The 22,399-nt window shown below is 43.6% G+C and overlaps 7 protein-coding genes and 1 long non-coding RNA gene across 12 annotated transcripts in view; 4 read left to right on the top strand and 4 right to left on the bottom strand.

The window, feature by feature from the left end:
* The first annotated feature begins 54 nt into the window (after positions 1-54).
* Positions 55-3,233, top strand: LOC106743419 (protein disulfide-isomerase TMX3). 2 transcript variants are annotated; one of them, XM_014617241.1, is made up of 10 exons: positions 55-395; positions 638-695; positions 768-807; positions 875-1,038; positions 1,109-1,292; positions 1,372-1,516; positions 1,578-1,818; positions 1,888-2,080; positions 2,153-2,345; positions 2,496-3,233. In XM_014617241.1, the coding sequence occupies exons 1-10, from the start codon at positions 308-310 to the stop codon at positions 2,528-2,530; spliced, it is 1,341 nt and encodes a 446-aa protein (XP_014472727.1). In that variant the 5' UTR covers positions 55-307; the 3' UTR covers positions 2,531-3,233. The 2 variants fall into 2 exon arrangements, with proteins under 2 accessions (XP_014472727.1, XP_014472728.1); XM_014617242.1 differs by having other exon boundaries at positions 57-395; positions 647-695.
* Positions 3,234-3,443: 210 nt separating this feature from the next.
* On the bottom strand, positions 3,444-4,709 carry LOC106743423 (programmed cell death protein 5). 2 transcript variants are annotated; one of them, XM_014617246.1, is made up of 5 exons: positions 4,601-4,709; positions 4,422-4,515; positions 3,901-4,009; positions 3,640-3,803; positions 3,444-3,552 (listed from the first exon to the last, which is right to left on the bottom strand). In XM_014617246.1, the coding sequence occupies exons 2-5, from the start codon at positions 4,485-4,487 to the stop codon at positions 3,502-3,504; spliced, it is 390 nt and encodes a 129-aa protein (XP_014472732.1). In that variant the 5' UTR covers positions 4,488-4,515; positions 4,601-4,709; the 3' UTR covers positions 3,444-3,501. The 2 variants fall into 2 exon arrangements, with proteins under 2 accessions (XP_014472732.1, XP_014472731.1); XM_014617245.1 differs by lacking the exon at positions 4,601-4,709 and having other exon boundaries at positions 4,422-4,594.
* Positions 4,710-4,877: 168 nt separating this feature from the next.
* Positions 4,878-7,255, top strand: LOC106743420 (meiotic nuclear division protein 1 homolog). Its single transcript, XM_014617243.1, has 6 exons — positions 4,878-5,095; positions 5,381-5,439; positions 6,259-6,490; positions 6,596-6,701; positions 6,882-7,028; positions 7,103-7,255. Exons 3-6 carry the CDS (start codon positions 6,264-6,266, stop codon positions 7,238-7,240), a joined length of 618 nt encoding a protein of 205 aa, XP_014472729.1. The 5' UTR covers positions 4,878-5,095; positions 5,381-5,439; positions 6,259-6,263; the 3' UTR covers positions 7,241-7,255.
* On the bottom strand, positions 5,355-5,965 carry LOC106743422 (zinc finger HIT domain-containing protein 1). Its single transcript, XM_014617244.1, has 2 exons — positions 5,802-5,965; positions 5,355-5,732 (listed from the first exon to the last, which is right to left on the bottom strand). Exons 1-2 carry the CDS (start codon positions 5,941-5,943, stop codon positions 5,407-5,409), a joined length of 468 nt encoding a protein of 155 aa, XP_014472730.1. The 5' UTR covers positions 5,944-5,965; the 3' UTR covers positions 5,355-5,406.
* LOC106743425 (general transcription factor IIH subunit 5) lies at positions 5,979-7,398 on the bottom strand. 2 transcript variants are annotated; one of them, XM_014617250.1, is made up of 2 exons: positions 7,309-7,398; positions 5,979-6,188 (listed from the first exon to the last, which is right to left on the bottom strand). In XM_014617250.1, exons 1-2 carry the CDS (start codon positions 7,341-7,343, stop codon positions 6,002-6,004), a joined length of 222 nt encoding a protein of 73 aa, XP_014472736.1. In that variant the 5' UTR covers positions 7,344-7,398; the 3' UTR covers positions 5,979-6,001. The 2 variants fall into 2 exon arrangements, with proteins under 2 accessions (XP_014472736.1, XP_014472735.1); XM_014617249.1 differs by having other exon boundaries at positions 5,979-6,228; positions 7,309-7,393.
* Positions 7,399-8,024: 626 nt separating this feature from the next.
* On the top strand, positions 8,025-11,316 carry LOC106743424 (cytochrome c-2). Its single transcript, XM_014617248.1, has 4 exons — positions 8,025-8,135; positions 9,753-9,810; positions 9,893-10,034; positions 10,658-11,316. The coding sequence occupies exons 2-4, from the start codon at positions 9,772-9,774 to the stop codon at positions 10,801-10,803; spliced, it is 327 nt and encodes a 108-aa protein (XP_014472734.1). The 5' UTR covers positions 8,025-8,135; positions 9,753-9,771; the 3' UTR covers positions 10,804-11,316.
* Positions 11,317-11,416: 100 nt separating this feature from the next.
* The window catches only part of LOC106743418 (rap1 GTPase-activating protein 1-like), an 82,835-nt gene continuing 71,852 nt past the window's right edge, over positions 11,417-22,399 (top strand). The window contains exons 1-2 of one of the 2 annotated variants that reach the window (XM_014617231.1): positions 11,417-11,829; positions 12,231-12,652. In XM_014617231.1, coding sequence (XP_014472717.1) covers positions 12,288-12,652 — 365 coding nt within the window. In that variant the 5' untranslated portion in view covers positions 11,417-11,829; positions 12,231-12,287. Of the gene's footprint in view, positions 11,830-12,230; positions 12,653-20,358; positions 20,706-22,399 lie in introns of those variants that run through there. The other variant, XM_014617232.1, reaches the window with a different exon arrangement.
* On the bottom strand, positions 12,525-15,114 carry LOC106743426. The gene is made up of 3 exons (XR_001374366.1): positions 13,040-15,114; positions 12,842-12,944; positions 12,525-12,612 (listed from the first exon to the last, which is right to left on the bottom strand). It is a non-coding gene; the product is annotated as an uncharacterized LOC106743426 (long non-coding RNA).

A 22,399-nucleotide genomic window follows, 5' to 3' on the forward strand; every position in this document is an offset into this window, starting at 1 on the left:
CCCTCCGACGATATTTTGTACACATGTAGTTTCAAGTGCAGAAAGTGTAACATTCAACGAATACACCACGAATCCTTTTCCCCTTCGAAAAGCTGGCTGGAAGGTGCAGAAGAGGGCAGTTGAAAGAACAACGCTCGTCAGTAGCGAAGCCAGTTTGACGGAGCGAGGCGCGTGCGGAAGATGCGACAGAACGGTCGTTTCGCGTGAATTCGCGCGCGACGAAAGAGAGAAGAGAAGACGCGAATAAAATTTCGGCCAGCCGAGGTGCGGAAACGATGTTACGTTCGACACGCTCCTGTAGGATCAAATGAGGGAAGCTGGCCCCCGTCGTCTCTGGAGATCTCGAATCGGAATGGTTTCCCTGACGCGAGTCTGTTTCGTCGTGCTTCTATATGGTAAGCGTTTCCTTCGCGGGTTGCTAAAAAGTCGGTTTTGCTTGACACATCGCCCGATTAATTGAATTCACGTCGTTACGCCGCTTATGAACGAATAATCGCATTATACGCGCGAAACGCTTTCGCGATGTATCGCGATCGATGTGAGCTTGTCTCGCCGCAATCAACAGATTCGACAGCGCACCACTCAATCGCAAAGTATCTTTAGTCGTGCACTTTTTTGTCATTGAAATACATTTTAGCTTTTTCAGCGATTTTGACGCATACGGCAGCGTCGCGCGTGATTGAATTGAGTGACAGGTGAGCTTTTTGCTTGAGTTCCCGTTCAAAGATCCGCTGTCTTTTAATACGTACATTTCTCTCGCCCTCTAGATTTCTAGATATACATAAAGACGGACAATGGCTAGTCATGGTACGTTGATCGCCCATAAGACACCGTTCTATGCTGTTTGGGTGGTACAGCTGATTTTCTTTTCCAGATGTACGCACCGTGGTGCGCGCATTGCAAAAGATTGGAGCCAATTTGGGCTCATGTAGCTCAGAATTTGCACGCTACGTCGATACGAGTAGGACGAGTGGATTGCACCAGGTTTACCAGTGTGGCGCATGCATTCAAAGTCAAAGGATTTCCCACTATTCTGTTGTAAGCATCTCTCTCTCTCCCTTCCTTTAGCTACCGTTAAACAGCAATGTCTCACAAGTTTGATTCACAGTTTAAAGGGTGAACAGGAGTTTATATATCACGGTGACAGAACCAGAGATGAAATAGTGAAATTTGCTTTAAGACTAAGCGGTCCTCCTGTGCAAGAGATAACAAGGACCCAAAGCTTTGACACCATAAAGAGAGAACGCGATCTCTATTTCTTATATGTGGGAGACAGATCTGGAGTCTTATGGGTAAATCTTTTCTTTCTCGCATTCTTCACACACAATCTCATGTACGTACGAGTAGTTAAAAAATGTTTGTATATTACAGGAACTTTACCACAAGACCGCGAATATATTTCAAGCACATGCATTTTTCTACCAGTCTCACCCAAGCGTCGTGAATAAACACGCGCCGGTGGAGAATGTTCCGGCACTGTTCGTGTACAAGGAGAGCTCGCATTACAATTTTACTGGTGAGCTGAGGAAATATTATCTCGCGCATTTTGCACGCACTGCGTTACGTTGAATTCGCAGGGCACGATCAGGTGGACGTGGAGAGGGCAAACGAGACGTTGTACAAATGGGTAAACGCGGAACGTTTCCCGACCTTCCCGAAAGTGACCAGGGGAAATATCAATCAATTGTTCCTGACGAATAAAAATCTCGTTTTAGCGGTAGTGGAGGAAAATCAGCTGGAAGAGGTCGCACCCGACATGCTGGAATTCAAAGATATGGTCGAATCCGTAATCAAGAGCAAACGAGACAAGTATCACGAGTACGTAACACTATTGTCGGATGTGTAGCGGAAGCGCTGAATATCAATATTGACACGAATCGTGTTCAGCCATTTTCAGTTCGGCTGGATAGCTAGTCCCGATCTAGTCAATAGTATAGCGATGATGGTGCTACCATTACCGAGTTTAATTGTGATAAACACGACCACGAATCATCATCACATTCCTGAGGACGAGACGGGAAAATTAACCCCGTACGTGATAGAGTTGTTTTTGGAGCAGATTCGTGACGAGAGCGCCCCGGTACGACAGCGTTCCTCTCAGAATGTTCGACTCAATGTTTGAACAACATTGATACTGATGATGAATTTTTAGCGGTACGGTGGAAACGGCTGGCTGGTACGTGTTTACAGATCTTGGTTCGAGTTGAAAACCACCCTCGCAGCAATGTGGAGGGGCAATCCTACATTGACGTTGTTATTGTTTGGACTACCAGCTGGATTTCTGTCGTTAATATGTTACGGCACTTGCTGCCAGGATATCTTGGATGCTGACGACGAAGAAGAGGGTAATTCTCTTGAGAATCTGTCGTGTCCTTCATGTTTATATATATATTTTTTTATGTATACTATATATATATATTTATTTATGTATGTATCTAGATTTTTATATTAATTATTTTGTTAGCGCTATATGTTATTATTATACATATTTTCAGAAAACACCGGGTCAAGTCATATGAAGAAAGACTAATTATGGATAATATCGTACAGAACTCCGAGACACATTTTTCATTATGTATAGTGTATATAAGCGCTTATGATTGCTTCTGTGACATTCTTGACGATATTTGCCGAATCATTAATAAGAACATGAGGAGTTTCACGCAGCGACGCGTATCGCTGATCCCACATAAATTTTCTTCCTTCTTTCTTTTCTCAATGGTCAATCGTGCGTCTCAATCTTTCTCTTTCTTACGACTGAGTTATATGTGTCAAAAAGTGATGTGTATTCCACGTGACAATACAACCTATTGAGGTAAGCGAGTATGTACACACTCGGAAAATATCTGTCTTTTTAACACAGACTTAATAAAAAAGATGTAAGATATAATATCAAAATTTTGTACATTAAAACGCGATCGTTTATTCTCACACACACACTCACACACACACACACACAATGCATGAAATTGTATTCAACATCAAACAGCATTGGTTTTTTTTATATATATATGAGTAATATATAATGATAACAATATGTAGTATTATGTAAGTCGTGCGGAATTGTTATTTGTTGTATCGTGTAGACTGAAAGTGTGATTGTGATCTCTGCTTTGAGAATGAAAAATAGTCCTACGTGAGCGTGTGCCATCTCGCAATTGCTGGAAATGTCTATTTATATGTATCAAATAAAAAATGAAAAAGAGGAAAAACGAGAAATATCGCAAATATTTTTCCCAATGAACTGCCAGTATCCATCTATAGTTTTAGGTGATATTTAATTTATCAAGTGAGGAGCAGTATTGAAAACAGTCTTACTTTCAAGATCCTTATAATCAGTATTTATAACTTTTATTTGAATATGGCATAAAAATAAAGATATATGACTATGCGTAAAAGTATGTGATCTAATTGTAAAGGATTACCTGCAACATTTTGAAACGAAAAGTGCTAAAATTCACTGATTATTTAGCAATCATAAATACAAAATTTGCACAGTTGCTATAACTCCATATCGTCGTCAGAATCCAAGGCTGCTCTTCTTCTATCAAACTAAAATGTAAAATTTCAGCATCATTATCTAAACTTGTAAATTGCTGCTACGTTATCAGACTGCATACGCAATTGTAATGCACTTACTTTGACGGTTGTTTTCCTCTGTGTTTGCTGATTTACACTCTCGAGTAAACTAATCAGTTCTTTTTCTCCAAGTTTACCAGCTATTTGACCACGTTGTGCCATATTTACGAGCATTTCTTCTACCATTTTTCCCTTCTCTGGTTTTCCAAGACAAAGTGTATTCACTGTCGATAAATGCGAAACATCATAACAACAATTACTGACATCATAACAACAGTTACTGACTTATTCATGCAATATCAACAATGTAGCGAAAGTTACATCTTGCTCTGGCCGATTGATCTAAAACCTGAGTTAATATAGAGTTCCTCATATCTTCCATCTGTTGCATTCTCTCTTCCATTGCTTGCTTATTATCGACATTGTTACCCTGAAAAATTATATATACTAAATAATTTTAAGTAATCCTAATTTGTTGAAATATATATACACTTGATTTGCTTGGATACTTTTTTTCCAATGCAGTTCGGGACGCAGCCAAAGTGCTACTAATTTCTAAATAAAATATTAATTCAATTTCATTGGAACATCATTTCGGACTGTATCGAACAAATGTTCAAAACATTTTCAAACCAAGTGTACACAATGCGCACTTAACCTAAATAATACATGCAATTCTGCAATCGGGGTGCTTGGAATAACATTAAAAAAATAATATGTATCGCGGTCACATTGTATATTTTATCCATTTTAACCCTCATAAAACATTATATAGCACACGAATATCCGCAGGCAATCCTCCTTAGTTAACGTGTTTCGGCGTTTCGTAACGACGCAATTACCTTGTATTGAGACTGCAATTGAGCCAGTCGTTGCTGTCGTAACGCTTCGAGTTCCGGATCCGACATCGCGCTCCGTTAGATCACAAAATTAAATCTACAAATGTGCTCGATAAATGTATCTGTCAAACCCAGGCTTTACCACAACGACCCATTAGGGCATTCATCGATGACGTTCGTACCATAGAAGAGCTTCGAAGCGGCCATGCCGATGTTCTACTTGAGTTACGTTCGGAAACACACAATATGCACACTGGACTTTAGACACACTAGAGCCGGTATTCAGATCTTATGTTTAAGACCGTCCCAAGTTCAGATGCTTCGTAGCCAATGAAATAAGCCATGCAGCATTTGAAGATAAATTTAAGACGGTTGGGAGAATTCACACCTTGACAAAAAAGCAGCAGCCAATCAGAATTCGCGCTGGTAGTAAGCAGTAGATAAAGCAAAAACGGTCGACTACCAGCGCAAGTTCCGATTAAATACCGCTTTTCTGCTTTTCTGTCAAATCCAACCTGGAATTAAAAGTTATACTGACTCGTGTGTGTAGGATGTTCGTTGTTCGTTATTCACATAAAATATTTGCATTGAACCCTACGTCACTGAATTGTATAAAAGTGAGAAAGTATCGAAAAAATATTTTTAACAATTCTAGTATACTGGATATATGATACGAGGTATGTCGGCAAAATTTAAACACAAAGTTTGCATCTCATGAACAGAATCTTTACCGAGAAAGTATTCTTGTATTTAAGAAGTAAGCAGTCTTGTATTTAAGAAAGTATTTCAGAAGAAAATAGTCTTTTATTTAAGAAAGTATTTTTGTGTTTGTTAGAACAATATGTTTTGAACGACTTGTCGAAATCTTTTCACAAATGGCATATATATACAATCAATATCTGTGTTGACAAGAGACGATTCCAAATTATTTATACATATCTAGAACGCACATTTTATTTTAGATTTTAATATAAAAGACAGAATATCCTCAGGCGGTCCATTTCAAGCATCTTGTATCAAGGTGAGTACCTAGACACTTGACACAACAATATCTGGCACCACAAGGTATGCAAGTGTAATTGCTGGGAAAACCACAGACCGCACAGAAATGTCTGTCGGGGAAACGAGATGGCGGTGCCTGGGCACAGGCGTAATTCGGAGGATTCGGATTCACATTGAGATCCTCCTCCACCAGCTGGGCAAAAGTCTTGCGAAAGCGTTGTTTGTAGTATTCCGCAGATCGAGTCTTTTTCTTCCTACTGGCGTCCCTGCTATCCAGAGTCTCTTGGAATTTCGGTACTTTCTTGCTCATCACTGAAACAGGAATGACAATGCTATTGTTTGCTTTGTGAAAGAAGGATGACGTACATCTCTATTATTCACCCAGATCAGCATGTGGGTCATCGTGAAAGTTATCTTGCTCCAATGCTTCCAAGGCCTTCTTCTGTCGGCGTTTACGCGCTGCATCATCGAGCACCCTCTTCTGATATGCATCCTTTATCCTGCCAGATTCGCGAGCAGCCATTCTCTTCTGAAGTTTCAATCGTTTCAACGGTGCCCTTTCTTTTGCCTAATCTTTGCATTCACATTCCTTTCTCCGCCAATGGGAAGGATATCTGATCCATCAGATCATCCACTTTAGCTTGCAAAGTTTCCAATATATCAGCAGATATAAACAGGTGTCTCTCGTCCAGATCTTGAATTATGAATTTCTTTCCCAATGCACTTGTATCATCCAGGTGAAGAAGAAACTGTTTCATAGCTGCATCACTAAAAATGCAGTTTCTACAATTGTATCGTATAGAAATATCTGTGAAATATAAATATATACTCGCTATAGGTACTATGTCGAAACGTAAAGGCGTTTCTCTCGACGAGAAACGCATGCGAATGCTACAAATATTCTACGAGAAGAAAGAGTTCTTCACGCTGAAGGAGATTGAAAAGATCGCACCAAAAGAGAAGGGCATTATAGTGCAATCCGTCAAAGATATATTACAAGCACTGGTGGACGACGATTTAGTACGAGCCGAGAAGATCGGCACTTCCACTTATTTTTGGAGGTTCCCAGGGTAATATATATATATATATATATATATATTCTGAAACGATCGTTTTTCCAATACGTGGAAGTATGGAAGAATTTTAACGAATGTGTGTGTGTGTGTATCCCACAGGGAAAATATTACCACGCTGGAGCGTACAATAGCCGATACGTCCAAAAAAATTGTCGAGGCGGAATTTAGGCTTCAAAAGCTGAATGAAGAGATCGCGAAGCAGAAGGTGACGATGGAAATCCTCGTATACGTACTCGATACTATATAAGTACAAGTTAAATGTTACCTTTTTCGCAAGCGTTTAGATACGTACCCAATTATACACGTAGTTACACAACTAGATACTTAGTTTAATCGATCGCAAATGTATTCATCCAATTGTGTAAATCATATATTTATTGCGTAGGAACTGAAAAAGGACACGGAAGAGAGGACAAACTTGTTGCGAGAAGTGGACCGACTGAGAGAAGAAGAGCAAGAAATAAAACGAAAGATCGTTCAGTTCAGTGGCGTCGATCCAGAAACGATTACGGAAATGGGCAAGGAAGTAAAGGTACGATCGATAAATGTATTCGGAAAAATTTCTTAGGAACAAACGATTAAATGATGTTTAATGACACCTGACAGAAGTACAAGGAAGCGATTAATGTGTGGACGGACAATATTTTCGCCATTCAGAGCTGGTGCAAGAACAAATTCAGCATCCCCAAGGGAGACCTTAATAAGCAATTTAACATACCGGAGGACCTGGATTATAAAGAATAAAGTCTTCTTCCATCAGTTTACACGAATTCTACCTCGTTACTTGTCTAGATTTTTTTTTACAAACGTACCATTCGACCAGGATGCCCTTGGTGACATTTACCATGTCTGAATAAAATATCTCAGTAGTCGTTCGTCAATTTTCCTCTTTTTTTTTTTACAAATGTGAAACCTTTATCTCATCTCCAATAATATTTAGCTCGCAACTCGTCCGTTCACCACGATCGTCCGCTGGTCACTGCGTTCCAACTTAACCTGATCTCGACTTAACCTAACCTAACCCAAAAAGGTGGATCAAACTTTTGAAACATGCATTTCGGAAAGATTGCTTATATTAGTGGTGTACATAAGAAGTTTTGGACACACAAGAATGAATGTATAAATAGATGCGGATAAATAAATTTCTGATGTTATCCAACTAGCTCTCTTCAACGCGCATGTTCGCACCATGCGTATTCGATAGATTTTGCTGTGAAAAAAAAAAATCGCACATAATGGGTCAAATGCGTGACGATAGTGTCAGTTGATATAATTTAAAGATAACAACGATTGTACTCTCAAGACCAAACATCATTGGACAAAACAGCCCTAAATCTGTTCTCGTCGAGATAAAATTACCGCGCGTTATAATACTCGTTATTTTCGATCCACATAGAAACAAACCTACGTAAGAAACGTTCCGCTTATGAAAATTTGCGGTCAATCGAGCACAGCTAGCGCCATCTGGCGGCCAGTCTCGTGTGCATGCGTCGATTGCATCAGCCATTAAAATCCTACGAATTCGCGACTTGAGGCCAGCCAGCGCTTCGACATCGATCGGACCTGTTATTCGTGATCGGACTATTGGTCGGTTGACTTCAATCGTGTGCGTGTTTGTGTGCGTGTAACACAACGTGCGGTAAGTACTGGATGCATTCGCTCATTCATTCTCTCGCTCACGCACGTACATACGACGAACTTTACCTTTCAAATTTTCACCTCGAGTTATCCGGGAGAGCACCGTACTCGGTGGTGCTCGGTGAATACCACGTGTTCGCTCGTTTCCATTTCGTTCCTGAAGCACGATTTCCGAGTCAATTTCGGAACCACGTCCGAGACTCCGGGAACAACTCGGAGGAGAAATGCCTGCGGATGTAGGTGATTGTTCGTAGAAAATTCGGCAAGACTCTCGACCGCTTTTTTCCCCACCGTTTCGCGACTCGTCCGACATTTCTCTTTATATACGACCGCCCGAAGCTTACGTAATTCTAACCCTGGCCCTGAGCCAGTGTTAGAATGTACTAGAATACTTACGGTTTTAGGTCCCCGCGAATGTTCTGTCTCTTTTGAGAGAGGCCGGGAAAGGAAGATGACGAAAACCCCGCGAGCGGGGCTCTCCTGGAAAGCATTGCCACTTTCGATCGATTGATTGAAATTTGAAATTTCTTCAATTATAAACTGATAAACTTGAATGACTTTTGCGACATCGCTTGTGACATCGTGGGCTAATCGTGCTTATCGCTATTACGGTCAAGATAAAGAAGCAGGAAATCAATGAAATCATGATATGGATTAAAAGACATGGATAGAATCGCAGATAGTGTTTCGCTAAGCTTATTCCAGCGCGATTCCTCTTTGTCCCTTTGACTCTCGTCTCGCTCTCTGGAATGAGCCAAAGGTTCGACGAATTACGTCACGGTCACGTTCGCGCACGTGCTTCGCAACATCTTTTACTCCGAGCGGCTTAACGCCACTTGTTTGAGATATCTGGATGATCTTGACACACCACGATCGGTTACGTCACGACTTTTTACCTTAATGTGATAATGACGTTTGCGACACGTCACTGGACACGTCGTGACGTATCGAGGAAAGAGAAAATTTGATTTCTTACATAATGGCGAGATGCTGCATTATCGAATTTTGCAGAAATATTTTTGCGTCTTCATTTATTTTCTTACAAACGTACCGTGTAATATTTTGGGATTTATTGCGCAGTCTTTCAGTATTATTGCAAGTTATTCCAGGTGAATTTTGAGACAGGGATTTTTGACAGGGAAATTGTTCACGTTTGTGTGTACAGTTCTCTCTCTCCCTCTCCCTCCCTCCCTCTTTATATAACAAAATGTTATATAATATTATAAATATATCTCACACAATTACTGTATATTACTTCACATATATTGTAAATGTATTGTTAATATCGATTGTTTTCAATTTCTCTGACGAAAGTATATTTCGTACAAAGTATATGTTGCAAACAGATTTAGAACATTAGAACAATAACTCATATATAAACTTCTCCCGCATATTTCTACTCGCTCATGCATTCTCTCTTCGGAGCCAATGATTTTGAAATCACTGTTGCGAAATGATCATCGTATCTGCCATCGGTCGATTAGAATGTCGTTGCTCGTCGATGGCTATTTTAATTCATCGAAAGCTCAATCCTCATTTTTAATTTCATTCATTAATCTTTATCCACTTCTGTTTCGTTATCATGGCAATTTTCTCATAATCGAATATCTTTTTTCAGTCTGCAGAATTAAACAAAGATGGGTGTTCCTGATGGTGACGTAGAAAAAGGAAAGAAGGTAATAAACACAGTCGTAAGAGTAATTCATGATATATAAAGTAATTTTACAGAACGGTAATTTACTCGAATTTTCCCCTCAGCTTTTCGTGCAAAGATGCTCACAGTGCCATACCGTCGAGGCGGGTGGCAAACACAAAGTAGGTCCCAATTTACACGGTCTTATAGGTAGGAAAACTGGTCAAGCGTCGGGTTTTACGTACACGGAGGCTAACAAAGCTAAAGGTAAGTCATTTGATCGAGGGATTTAATAAGTTAAGACTGGAAATATGTCCAAACGACCTTAGATTATTGTCAACAATACAGACCGTACTATGCAGCGAGTCCTACAACTCGCGACTATAATTTTGATGAAAGACTCCTTTCATCAAACTCCGATTAAACTAATCGTCGATTAATCAATAAGATTGTTAACAGAAATTTCAAGCTATGTAATTCAACAATGTCGTTCAACAATAATCAAGAACCATGCATGGCAAGATAGAACATTTTACACTTGATAACACTGTGATCGAATTTTTTAATGTAGAATATAAACAGAGAATATGACAGAGAGATTTTTTATTCGTTTTAATGATAATAAATTGTATTTTATTTTCCATATTAGCAACTATACTCGCTAAATTGATCGTCGATTAGCATAAGCAGAATTTGGGCTTGAAAGTCATTTGCAAGAAAAATTAAGAAATTCTTGTCAAGAACTTAGACTAGATTTCTCCCTTAGCGGAAACGCTAAGGATGTGAATACCATCGTCTGTCACAATTTGTATAATTGCAAAGTGATTTTATAAGAGAACTAGAATTGCAAAAGTAATCGCTGAGCTTACGAGTTGTATTTTGTTTCACAGGTATTACCTGGACCAAGGACACCCTGTTCGTGTACCTGGAAAACCCAAAGAAATACATTCCCGGCACGAAGATGGTGTTCGCCGGGATGAAGAAACCGCAAGAACGTGGCGATTTGATCGCTTATCTAGAACAAGCAACGAAGTAGGCGCGTCCTTAACGTGCACCACGTGCGCACCATTGTGCGGTTAGAGGTGTCAGGATGCGCTCGCGCGCGCGAGATGCCGCGCACGTCACGACACATTAGTACGATTATTATCACTCACTCCACATCTCCCTCCCCCTCCTCCTCCTTCTCTTCACCCTTCCGTTCTATTCTCCCATCATCTCAGTCCTGTATTCACGCCACTGATGGTATTCTCTCTTATCGATGGTACTCAGAGCGTTCGCGCATGTTCGAATAGCGATGAATTGTTATTATATTATTGATAAGTATGCGGCCGTGTGGATAATGTAACTATATGACACAGGAGTCGTTTCCGACCCTGTTCCCCTCTTCATCATCACCGAAAATATTCTCAGGTCGCCGCGTTACGGTCCACTGTGTGGACGGATCGGACCTGCGTCGTGCGATTATTTATTATCATCGTGCCGATTGTATCATGCAGCGAGTGTGTCGACCTGTAAAGTGCGACGGCAATATACAGACTAGACAATTCCAGCTTTTGTAACCTTTTCTCGCTCCTCCATTTTTCACATCGTACGACATAACCAGTTTATTGTTTCAATGTTCAGAGCGTTTGGAATCGCTGGATTACGGAGATTAATCCAGTCGAGTATTTACGATGCGATTAGCAGTCATTGACACGCTATGATTTTTGAGCGCCGATTAGATTAAACGCGAATCTGTCGAGTGTCCGTCCCCCTGTCTTATCGCTTTCACGGCCAAATAACTTCTGCCCTGTTCTATTATCGACCATCTCGTTCTCTCCCCCTCTCTCTCGTACAAGAATCCCTGATAAAGGAGCTGATACGGAGGATACGGAAGAGGATGCGGTTAGGCGGTGATAGGAAGTCTCTGGGTCACTTTACGATTTTACTCGACTTGTCGACGAAATTTTTTTCCCGTTGTAGTCGCTCTTCATGTGCCATTCCGATGCAACGTGTCCGCGTGCGTGCGTGTGTGTGTGCGTGCAGACGTGAAATTTGCACAATCGAATACTTTTGTAATCGAGTAAGTTCACCAACGGCGTGATTTGCAGATAACGTTTGACATTGTCGAATTGTTGTTTGATCAACATTCCTGCCTCTTCGGACTTTCTTCGGCCAACAGCGTTAGCTCGTAGCTCTTGAATTGTTAGAGAAAAACTTTTTATCGCATGTATATATGTGTTGCGGGAACAATAATTTCTTTCATATATTTCATAGAGAGGATAAACTATTAAATATCTGTTATATATTATGAGAGAAAGAGAGAGAAAAAGAGGCACAATTTTTTTCATATCCATGTTTCACGTGTAATTGTTAATATTATTCACGATCGATCACGTGTTGTTATACAAGATTTTTATGATAAAAATGATTTCACTTTACTAAGTGACGTGTTATATAGAGTTTGTATTGAAATTTTCTCAGGAGAGAGCACGTATTGTGAAATTCAGGATTAGACAGCTGTTTAAGCGTGCGTAAATCATGACGACTAATTCGGACGATCAGACACTTTCGAGCACCGACAGCAGTTGTTTCCCGTCACCCAAGTGCAAAACGTCTTTGAGACTGCGATTGGGTCGTGTCTTCAGCTCGGGCGGACTGAAGAGCCCGAAAAGTCCCAAGAGCGTGTCCAGCTCCCGCGGTTCGAGTCCTAATCGCGGTAGTCCTCACGCCAAAACCAGATACTCTTGGCAACCGGGGATCTTCGCCAGCGAAGAGAACCGATCGCCGCGTACGCCGGAGAGCGGGATCTCGTCATCGTCGTCCTCGAAATCACCGTTGACCATCAACGCACCCAAGAGTCCGTCTACACCGACGAAAAACGTCTCATGGTACACTGACGATAGGTGAGTTATCCATACAATGACTAGATATTTTACGATTATCGAATTTAATTAAGTGCGAGAGTGCGCATTAAGATTGCCTTCAAGCTATGTCCTTTCACCAGAAATTCTTTGGTCATTTCAAATATAATTTTCCCTTGACCGCGAAAATGTCGAAGGAATTTCCGAGATTAACAATTCAAATCGACTTACTTTGGTCCGAGGAAGTTTCTGTTCGGATCGCATCGTTAATGTTAAATAGTGAAAAGCCACTTCCGACGTTTTCACCCGGGAAAAATCGGATCAGTCGAAGAAGCTGCGATCGAAGAAACATTCACTTGAGGTTTAAGGATACTCCGTGTACATTGGATATTTATAAGAAAACTGGCCCATTAGCCAAGTTATAATTACCAACAGTGAGTGAAACACAAAGCGGGGATATTTTCGTCGCGAACGATTTTGAAAGTTCATTGAAACGCACTGCGAGAATAAATCTTATTACCAAAAATCGCGCGATCGCTCGAAAACTTCTTCGCTGAAAATTCCGTCCACGAACTTGTACCTCCTTATTAATCCAAACATTGAAACAACATTCGCTTGTTTTTCGAAACTACTTTGTTATACTTTGCTACCGACTTACGGCTCAACGCGTGAAGAAAACTTTGTATCTTTGCGATAAGAAATTAACCCTTTTCTCCTATTTCTCTTGAAATTTGCCGAGAACTCGATCGAGTGAACTTACGCTCTTAGTATCGAGGACTCGATTTATATCCTCGGTAATTATTTAAGAGTCACATTTATGAGCGAACTCGCATCTTCCGCTCTTTGGCGCGCTATTTATAGGGCGAATATAAAATCACGCGACGAATAATAATATCTCCTACATTTTTTTTTCTTTAATCCTTTGTGGGCGTTTCGCTGACCTGAAACCACGGCGTGGTATTCGTCAAAGGATACGCCAACTATTTTTACCCCCGACGCGCGCTCGCCACCTTTAATGAAAGATTATTCCCGCGGAGCAGATAAACGCACTTTGCGTATGCATTAGCAGCGTTTGTACAGCGTAAAACACAGTCATGTAACCTCGGCTCGTAATCGGGTTTCGCTAACGCGGCCAGTGTGATTCTCATGTCGCGATAACACACGTATTATTAGACCCGAATCAAACTGAGAATCCCACTAGTCTTAATTGACGCCTCTTTCTCGTCATTTTCAACTTTTATCGTTTCAATATCCTTTACGGAAAATTACATTTATCTCGAAAAGAAGTTAGAAATATTTCTGACACAAGACGATGTTCACTCGTGAATCAATTTTACGAGAGACGATTATAACGGCTCGAAAATACTATTTCGGGCGTTGTATTGACGTAGTGAAATGGAAAAAAAGCGGAAAATCGAATGGAACCCAATGTACATGCTTGCTTTGGAATCACACGTACTTACGGCTCGAAAGAGTACATTTGAAACTGCGACCTTCAAAGGGAGATAGGGAACTGGAAGAATTGCGGAAAAATACGCAGCGTGACAATGTAAAAGTGAACTTTCCCAACAATTACGCCGAGTACTTTCGATTTCTACCGCACTTTACTTTTTATTCAGATGAACCGGAAAGCAAAGTAGATGTTACATCACTTCAAATCCCTCGTCAACTGACGTCCAAGAACCTCCGTTAGAATTTTCAGCACACATCTGAGATTTAGCACGAGCGTCAAGTTCGACGAGAATCGCCCGGCCTCCCGTGTATTGGAAGAAGTCCAAGAACAAATGTATCGATCGTCGTGTTTGCGCCGGCGAGCATACGCTAGCGAGGCGCGGTGTCAGATAATGGAGATAAAAATCAGATAACCTTTGGCAAATGCTCAAAGTGTCGCCATCGGAACAGCTGACTCGCGATTCGTACAGAGACTACAATGCAACCCCAAGAGATAACTGCTGCTGGAATGATGCGCTCGAAAATTGATCCTTTCCGGGCGGGACAACACAAAAGAGAATGTATTCTAAGAGCGAGAAGCACGAGGAGGGGCGCGAGGAAGTTTTAATTAATTGCGCGACGTGACAAGTTTCTCAATTCCTCCGAGGCCTTATAATCGAACCGAGACGAACGGGTCGACCTCCTCGCGCGCGCAGAGTTTCGTCCCAGGATACACGTGAGTGAGCGAGGCTGTTTGTTGTCGCGCGAACGCATGACGACCGTCGTCTTTTTCGTACATCATCGAAGAACCGAGATGGGTCGATGCAGCGCCGGCGCTGCAAGACAAGCACCCCACCACCGCGCTGTCCGAACGATCGCGTCGAGGTGATGGTTCTCCTCTCTCTCTCTCTCTTCCTCGGTTTCGTCGGTAGTACCGATGCACCTCGTCGCCGTGTTCCCGCAGAACGGTACGCGCCGCGCTCGGAACCACTGCGGAACACGCCGCGCGCGCGCACACTCCAGCTAGGACGTCAGTTCGAACATCGTCGATCGGTCGGGCTTTAGCGGTCATCAGGTGAGTGACTATCGGGCGATTTCTGGCCCGACAGAATGGAAAATAAAACACGGCCGATGACGAACGCCGTAATTTCTTCGTTTTTCCTCGCTTCTTCCTCCCCTTTTTTACAAAGTGTCGATCGAAGCGTTGTCCGCGAGTGCCTGTCGTCGAGCACATTCGGCCCCGGGTTAACGGCGGATCGATTCAATGTTGTTTTGACATTTAGCCCCGACGATCGGCCGAAGCCATTGTAGCGAAAATACAAAATAATGTCATTTTAAGCGCGTTTTCGCTAAACTCGATACGCCGTTCGTAGTGTACGGATGAAATTTTCATGGTCACTTTCAACAACAACGTTCGTTACATCCGATGCGAAGGATATATCGCGAGAATATACTGATTTCTCGAACATTAGGAAGCAGTGCTCAAAGGATCGTTACAAGTGGTAGAGTACGTCCGGCTGTCGCATTCAATTAATCGATAATTTACGCGGACTTGGGGTTCGTTATCAGGGAATTAACGCGCGATCGTCGACATTACGAATACACTACACCACCGTAACGTAATTGCGCGCCAACGGATGGAGGACGGACGGTTCGAAAAGATTGGACTCTTCGAAGTACGCTCGTTCTTCAGGAAAATCCTACGCATACTCGAGTTGAGAGATTCCAGATACCTAGAAGCAAGCGAGTGTCACGTTTTTCGATTGTCCAAATGTCAAAATTTATCTACGAAATATCAACGAAAACGAAAAATGAGAGACGGATCTCTTCCTTGTTTTCTTTCTACTTGTTTTTTCAAGTGCGCGATTGACATCGAATATCATACGAAATTTCGTATATGGTCAATTACAAAAATGCTGCGATACTTTTTTTCGATTGAAGTTTTCGAACGCATCCATTCTCAAATACAATAGGAGAATTTGTTTTTTTTTTTTTCGGGAGATATGTTTTTCTACCGGACACGAGATGTGTTGCAAAACTCATCGAAAAAAGCGTGTGCAATCTCTTTGTAACTGATCATACGAGAGATTCGACGACGCGGACAAGCGAAGACGATGAGCACTCCGTGTCTCTGTGAAACACGGTGTGATCGACGGTGTAATCTATTTTTTCGCAACATCGAAAATGGGCTCCAATATCGTGTGTATCGTTATCACGAGCGCGTATCATCAACTGCACTACGTTAATTTCGCGCGGTATTTACACGAGCACGACCCGGCGATATGTATATAACGTTTGCCGATTTGTATTCCGCTTTTGCCTGTAACCTTCGCATCAAGTAGAGCCTATTCAGTGAAGTAGCGCGTGGAGGTTTAAGGACGGCTTCGAGCAACGGCCAAGATTTAGGGCGCGGAATCTCTCGGCACGCATATACGTTTGTGATGATATCGTTCCAACTTTGCGCGAGAGAGAGAGAATCTCTCGCCGTTATCGCATTTTTAACAAGAACGGTACAACTTATGACAAGGAACAAATATAATTACTTTTTTTAAAACGCGGTAATAAAAATCGCGAATTTCACAAACGTCTGAGGGGAGAAATAATGATTATCGCAGTTTCTTTGAAGGTGAGCGTTTGCGATTGGAATCGACGTTTGAAGTCACGTTTAATCGCCGTCTACTGCCGTAAAAGATACCGTGTGCGTGGCGGAATACGCGTTTACTCGCTCGCTATTAGCGATGTGTGACATCATGATCACGTAATGCAGATTCTTACGACCGTCGGTCTGGTTACGTAGTGTTACGGGGAGAAAGAGGCACACGATAAACAGATAAAATCTTTGCGGAAAACCGTGCGGGGACGACTGTGAACGACTTGTACAGCTCTTTCCATAAACATTAGTTAAATAAATCTGTGTGTCGCGCGCGGCGATTATTTCTACAACGACTTTAGATGAATGATAGAAAAAGAATCTCTCGCGCTTAAAGCGGATAACGGCAGCGATCGTAAGAATTCTATCCTTGCGAAAGGATTTTTCGTTCCGGCTGGCTGTTGAGAAAACGACGAGGGAAAGGAGTGACACGACCGCGTATACGTATATATGATGTCAGCTCGCATCATCGGACGAAAAGTAGGTCTAGGGAATCAGCTGGCCGAAAGTGGCGCGTGCGCCAGCTGCCGTCGAGACGCCCACCTAGCGATCGCGATTTCGTAACAGCGTAAACACGGAGGAAGCGACGTGTCGTCGACATTTCTTTCACCATACGCGGCAGACTTTAACGCTCGCGAGAGACGGTTTCGTGAATAAGAGAATACAGCCCGGTATTTAGGGCTGCGAGCAAGTAATTTCCTTTTTCATCCTGAAATGAACTCTGCCTCGGCCGCGAGAAAGCTCGGACAATTAATCTCGCAAGCCCCTCATCGATACGGTGGTTTCTTATCGAGGGAACGCGCGACTACGATGGCTACGGCGATAAGTTTTCCATCTCTCGCGAAGAGACGCTCACTCACTGTTGCTTCTCTTTCCGCGTATCGCAGACATGAAGTACTCACCGCAGCAGCAGCAACAGCAGCAGAAGCAGAGGAAGTCGGAGAGCGACGTCGACGCGACCCTCAGCAGGACGTCGCGACGCCCGTCGTCCTCTACGGAGCGCAAGAGCTCGTCGGCGTCGTCGACGCGAGCGGTCTGCCGCTCGCCGTCCACCGGAATGTTCGCTTGGATGCGCGTGTTCCGGCTCGCGTCGATGCTGCACCAGGTCGGCTGCTAAGGTTCCGCCGCGAGACCGCCGAGAACACGAGAGAGTCGATAGAATCGTATCTTAAAAAAAGAGTCTCAGATTAATAATTAATATCGTACAAAGAGAGCGGGTGACGCGCCGGCCGTGCGCCGCGCGAGTAGCCTGATTGCCTCCGCGTCGTCGCACGCGATTACATATATATATGAAAGAAAAATGCATATATATACATACATATATACACACACACACACATACACGGCCGAGTCGTTAACGTAGGGACGGCCGTTCTCGTAGCTCGATCATAGTGCGTTAACGTGATAATCACGTGCAGGCGAGTCGCGATCGCCGCGTAGACGAGAGATGTCGTAAAAGAAAAAAAGAACAGAAAAAAAGGCATCGCCGCCCACAAGGTGTCGAAGACACGCGAGTCGTTTATGCTGATCATTTACCATCTTCGTATCGCGTTATTCCTCTGTCCGCGCGATTATATTCCTTTCGTTCTCCGGGAGCGTTGTTGAAGCTCGTCTCGAGAATTCTTTCGTCTTAATTCGGTTTTCAGGCAGGATCGCGTGCGTGAACCTTACGTCGCGTGAAATCCCCGGTTTGTTTTAGCCGAGACGCAAATGCATACAATCGGTCTGACTAATTTATTCGCCGCCTCATTCCCCACTCGCCTTATCTGTCAACCTCTCTTGGCAAAGCGCGGAACACGCGAGTAACGTCGCGTATATTTTTTATACATACGATTGTCGTAGCCCGCGTAATGCGGCGAGGTTGATCGAACACGACCGAGATGGAAAGAGCGACGACGACGCTACTCGCGAAGCACCGATATATACGCACACAGAGGAGAACGAGGCCGGTTACTAATTGCAATCTCCCTAATGGACTCTACAGCATTTGCAGAAAGTACGCAGGGCAATCGTAACGGACTATTAGCTCGATCATTCGGATCTTCTTTCTTTATCACGCATTCCGGTGATGTAACGATATTAACCAGAAAATTTGAAATTATTCAAGAATATCGTTTGCGCTGTGTCACAACGCGGTGGCGAGTTGACGCGATTTTGTGTACTTCGATTATCAACATCGTAGTGTACGGTTTCACGTCCATCTGTCGTTCACGTGATTTTTATGTATAACATAATTAAGGTATTCGACTGATGTCTAATTTGAAAGAATGAAGTGCACAGGCGTTCGCGCGAGAGAGAGAGAGCCGAGTAGAAAGTTCAGCCTACCAAACGGAGGGATATAACTAATCTCGTTCTCTCCTATGTGTATCCACGTAACCCGGTCGATCAATGAGCCGCTCGACGGATCGATTGAACGATCCTTACTTAGTGCAATAAGCTTCGGAGATGATTCGTTGTTGAGAGAGAGAGAGAGAGAGATTTTCTCCTTCCGTCGTTGTGTCAGACGAAACTCCGCGTCAACACATACGCACCACCCACATATAAACAGTCATGCACTCGCATCTGCCATAGAACGATGTGACTCGTGTAATAGACGAATATTACATGATAGCATCGCGATGTTCTGCATGTTGGCGCGTTTCATTTCCGGATCCATAATTCCGTAATTCACGCGTGATCCCTTCTTGAGTTCCTTCCTTTTCTTCCTCTTTTCTTCGCCGCGGCCATTGTTCGACGTTTAACGATGTCAATACACCGCTATGCCCACCGTGGATTCTATTTTTATATAAAACGATGAGAGAAAGAAAAGAAGAGAGAGAGAGAGAGAGAGTGACGTACAGTTTCTTTGTTTTTTTCGAGGCATCGTGCTTTTCGTCACGAGCGGGAGGAAGAAAGAAAAGCGAGACCCGGTTGACAAAGTGCGCGAAGAAGCCACGTGATTTCCCTTCTCGGGGGGGTGTCCGCGATCGCTCATACACCGATTACGTCCGATTTCACTTCCCGTTGATTGTCATCACCAACGCCGAGCTCTATCAATGTTATATCTCGTTGATTGTTACATGGATATATTTTATGATTGCGCAGATTCACTAATAAATTAAATATTTGCTTTAAATCGTCCCGACACTGCTGCCTTCCTTTCCCTCTCGCGAGAAATCTTGGAACGAGAACGACGCTTCGAGTTGTAACAGAAGTTGTAGATTGCCCTTTTCTTCGCATGATGTGGCATTTTCCGTGCTCAAAGTGAGATAGGTGTGTATTCGCGATTGGACGGAATGTGGCCGCGAAAAGGCAACATCTCGGGAAACGTAATTCGGGGTATCACCTGTGCTTTCGACGAAGGAACGTCGGTAAGTACCGATTCAGCAGACTGCGTGAAAAACGACGAGTCGTACACGTTCGCTCGGAAATACCATCCCAAGTCGATGCGCAGCGCATCTACCTTATCGGCAAAATTGTGCGATGAACCGCGACGATCGCGACACCGGTGGGGGGCGCTAGTCGGACGTTAAGCCGCGCGTAGCCGAAGACGCGGGAAGAGAGAGAGAGAACGGCCGGCCTCTGCGCGGGCGCAGTTTCTGTCTGGAGATCCGGTATCGCGATCACGCTTTTTCAGGTGTCATACCGTGAGAGGAGCGCGCGCGGGCTTCTCGCGTCTTGACACGCGCGCGAAATCGAACGAACCAAGACGTCCACCCCTCCTCCCCGCGGCACGTTAACAACGCACTTTGCGCTCGACTCGTACCGCCGGTCGCGCCTATGAGACATGCGGCGACCCTTGACCCGCCATCTCTCCGAGGGTGGAGGTGGTGATGGTGCGAGAGACAGTGGTGGTGGTGGTAGGCGACAACGTTCCGTCAAGGAAAGCGACGAACGCGGCGTCCTGGGGTACACCTGGACCTGCCGCGATTACGGCCATCATCTGTCGTTCGGCGACCTCCTCAAGGCCCCGGCTCCCCTGGACTGTCGCGGCCGCACCGTTTCCCCGGAGCCTCGGAGCGTCACGATCCACAGGTAGGGTGCTTAACCCCGTTACTTTTCGCCCCCCCCCCCTCGTACGTATCTGTGTTCGTGCGTCGTTTGCCGTCAACGGATTATTAAAGCAGCGGTTTATATTCGGGATAATTAGGCCGCAACGCGGCTGATATTGTATCGGGGAGACCCGCAAGATCGCCATTGTAGGTTTATTAAACATATGTTGCGGCGTTGCTGCTCGCCCACGAAGGTCGAGTAAATACCTTTTACGCGAGTAGACGCGTCCACTAAGGTCAACACTAGGCTCGTAGGTATCGTCACTGCTGCTGCCATTGCAGGCGCCGATATTGAAAGTATACGTCGTTCAGAAGATGTATCGGGAGTATATTATTCTTCGTTTTCCTTTCATAAGTAAGCGTGAACGGAACTACATAAATATATTCGAATAAAATGAACAAAGATCGACGGAACGAAAGTTTGTTTCGCTTGGCAATTGCTTCATCGTCGATTTTCACGAGAGATCGTATATTTTACCATATTTTAGTATATTTTAATGCGACGTGATTGCAATCATTTTCCACGCGAGTGCAACGTAGCGTTTCACGCGCAAAACGTACGAACGCTCCCCGTTAATGTTTGCCTTACATAACGAAGAGGGTCGGAGCGGTGGAGGAGGGATGGAGAGAGGACATCCTCATTCCCGGCACCGGGCCGACGATCGTCGATCGACCGAACGAGCGAGCAAGCGGAGATGATCGTTGAGCAATAAATTAGATTCGCTAGGTACGGGAATTATGCTCGCGGATCTCAGCAAGTAGGACGCATCGTAGGGCGGAAGAACGGAAACGACCTTGAGAGGAGAGGCGCGCGCGCTACCTCGGGATGACCCCGCTATTTCGATTAGCGGGAGCTACTACGTTTGCCACCGGAACCACCGGGAACTAGGTCACCCGTTTTTAAAGGCTTCACCCTCCTCTATTCATCGCGAGATGAATGGTCATGTTAATTCGACGAGCGGTAAACAAGTCGAGAGAGAGAGAGAGAGAGAGAGAGTTCACCTCATCGATGAAATGTTTTCGCGCGCAATTTTCCCGTTTTTGGCTAATTTACTTTCCTTGTACCCGGAAAGTGCTGGGCTTCGTTCGGAAGAAAGTGCAATCGCGTGTTTGCTCGTATCCGCTCGCGTAAAAACGTAACTTTAGTCGCTCGTATCGTACGATTTTGTGTTATATTTTTAACGAACCGTCCAATATAGCGGGGCACTTTATATACATAAAAACCAGGTAGAACTTGTATACACGATTTGCAGAGTTTCGGAAGGGTGAAAAGCTTCCAAGAAGCGAGTATATGGAATCGCACAGAGATATCCGTAAAATATTGACGTCTGGTCTCGATATCGTTCCGATAAGCGCACTGCCGATAAATGGATTTCTGCCGTATTTGATTACCCCGTCAGCGGTAAGATTGACCCAGCGAGATCCCCCATTACGGCTCGTAATATCCTGCGAATTTGAAAAGAAAAATGAGGAAACATTAAATTACAGTCCGCCTCTCGACAGATATTAAACGTGTCGTTAAAAGAAAAAAAGAAAAAGGAACAAAATATAGAATTAACACGTTGACTGCCAACTACGAGATATCTCGTCGCTTCATTACTTGATTAAATCAAATTGGCTTCTTAGACCAGAATCGTGAAAAGTTCCGTGGCAGTTAACTTTCGATTGTACCTGGAT

Source organism: Dinoponera quadriceps, unplaced genomic scaffold (assembly GCF_001313825.1).
Source record: "Dinoponera quadriceps isolate SergipeBrazil2010 unplaced genomic scaffold, ASM131382v1 scaffold1069, whole genome shotgun sequence".
Lineage (NCBI taxonomy): Eukaryota > Metazoa > Arthropoda > Insecta > Hymenoptera > Formicidae > Dinoponera > Dinoponera quadriceps.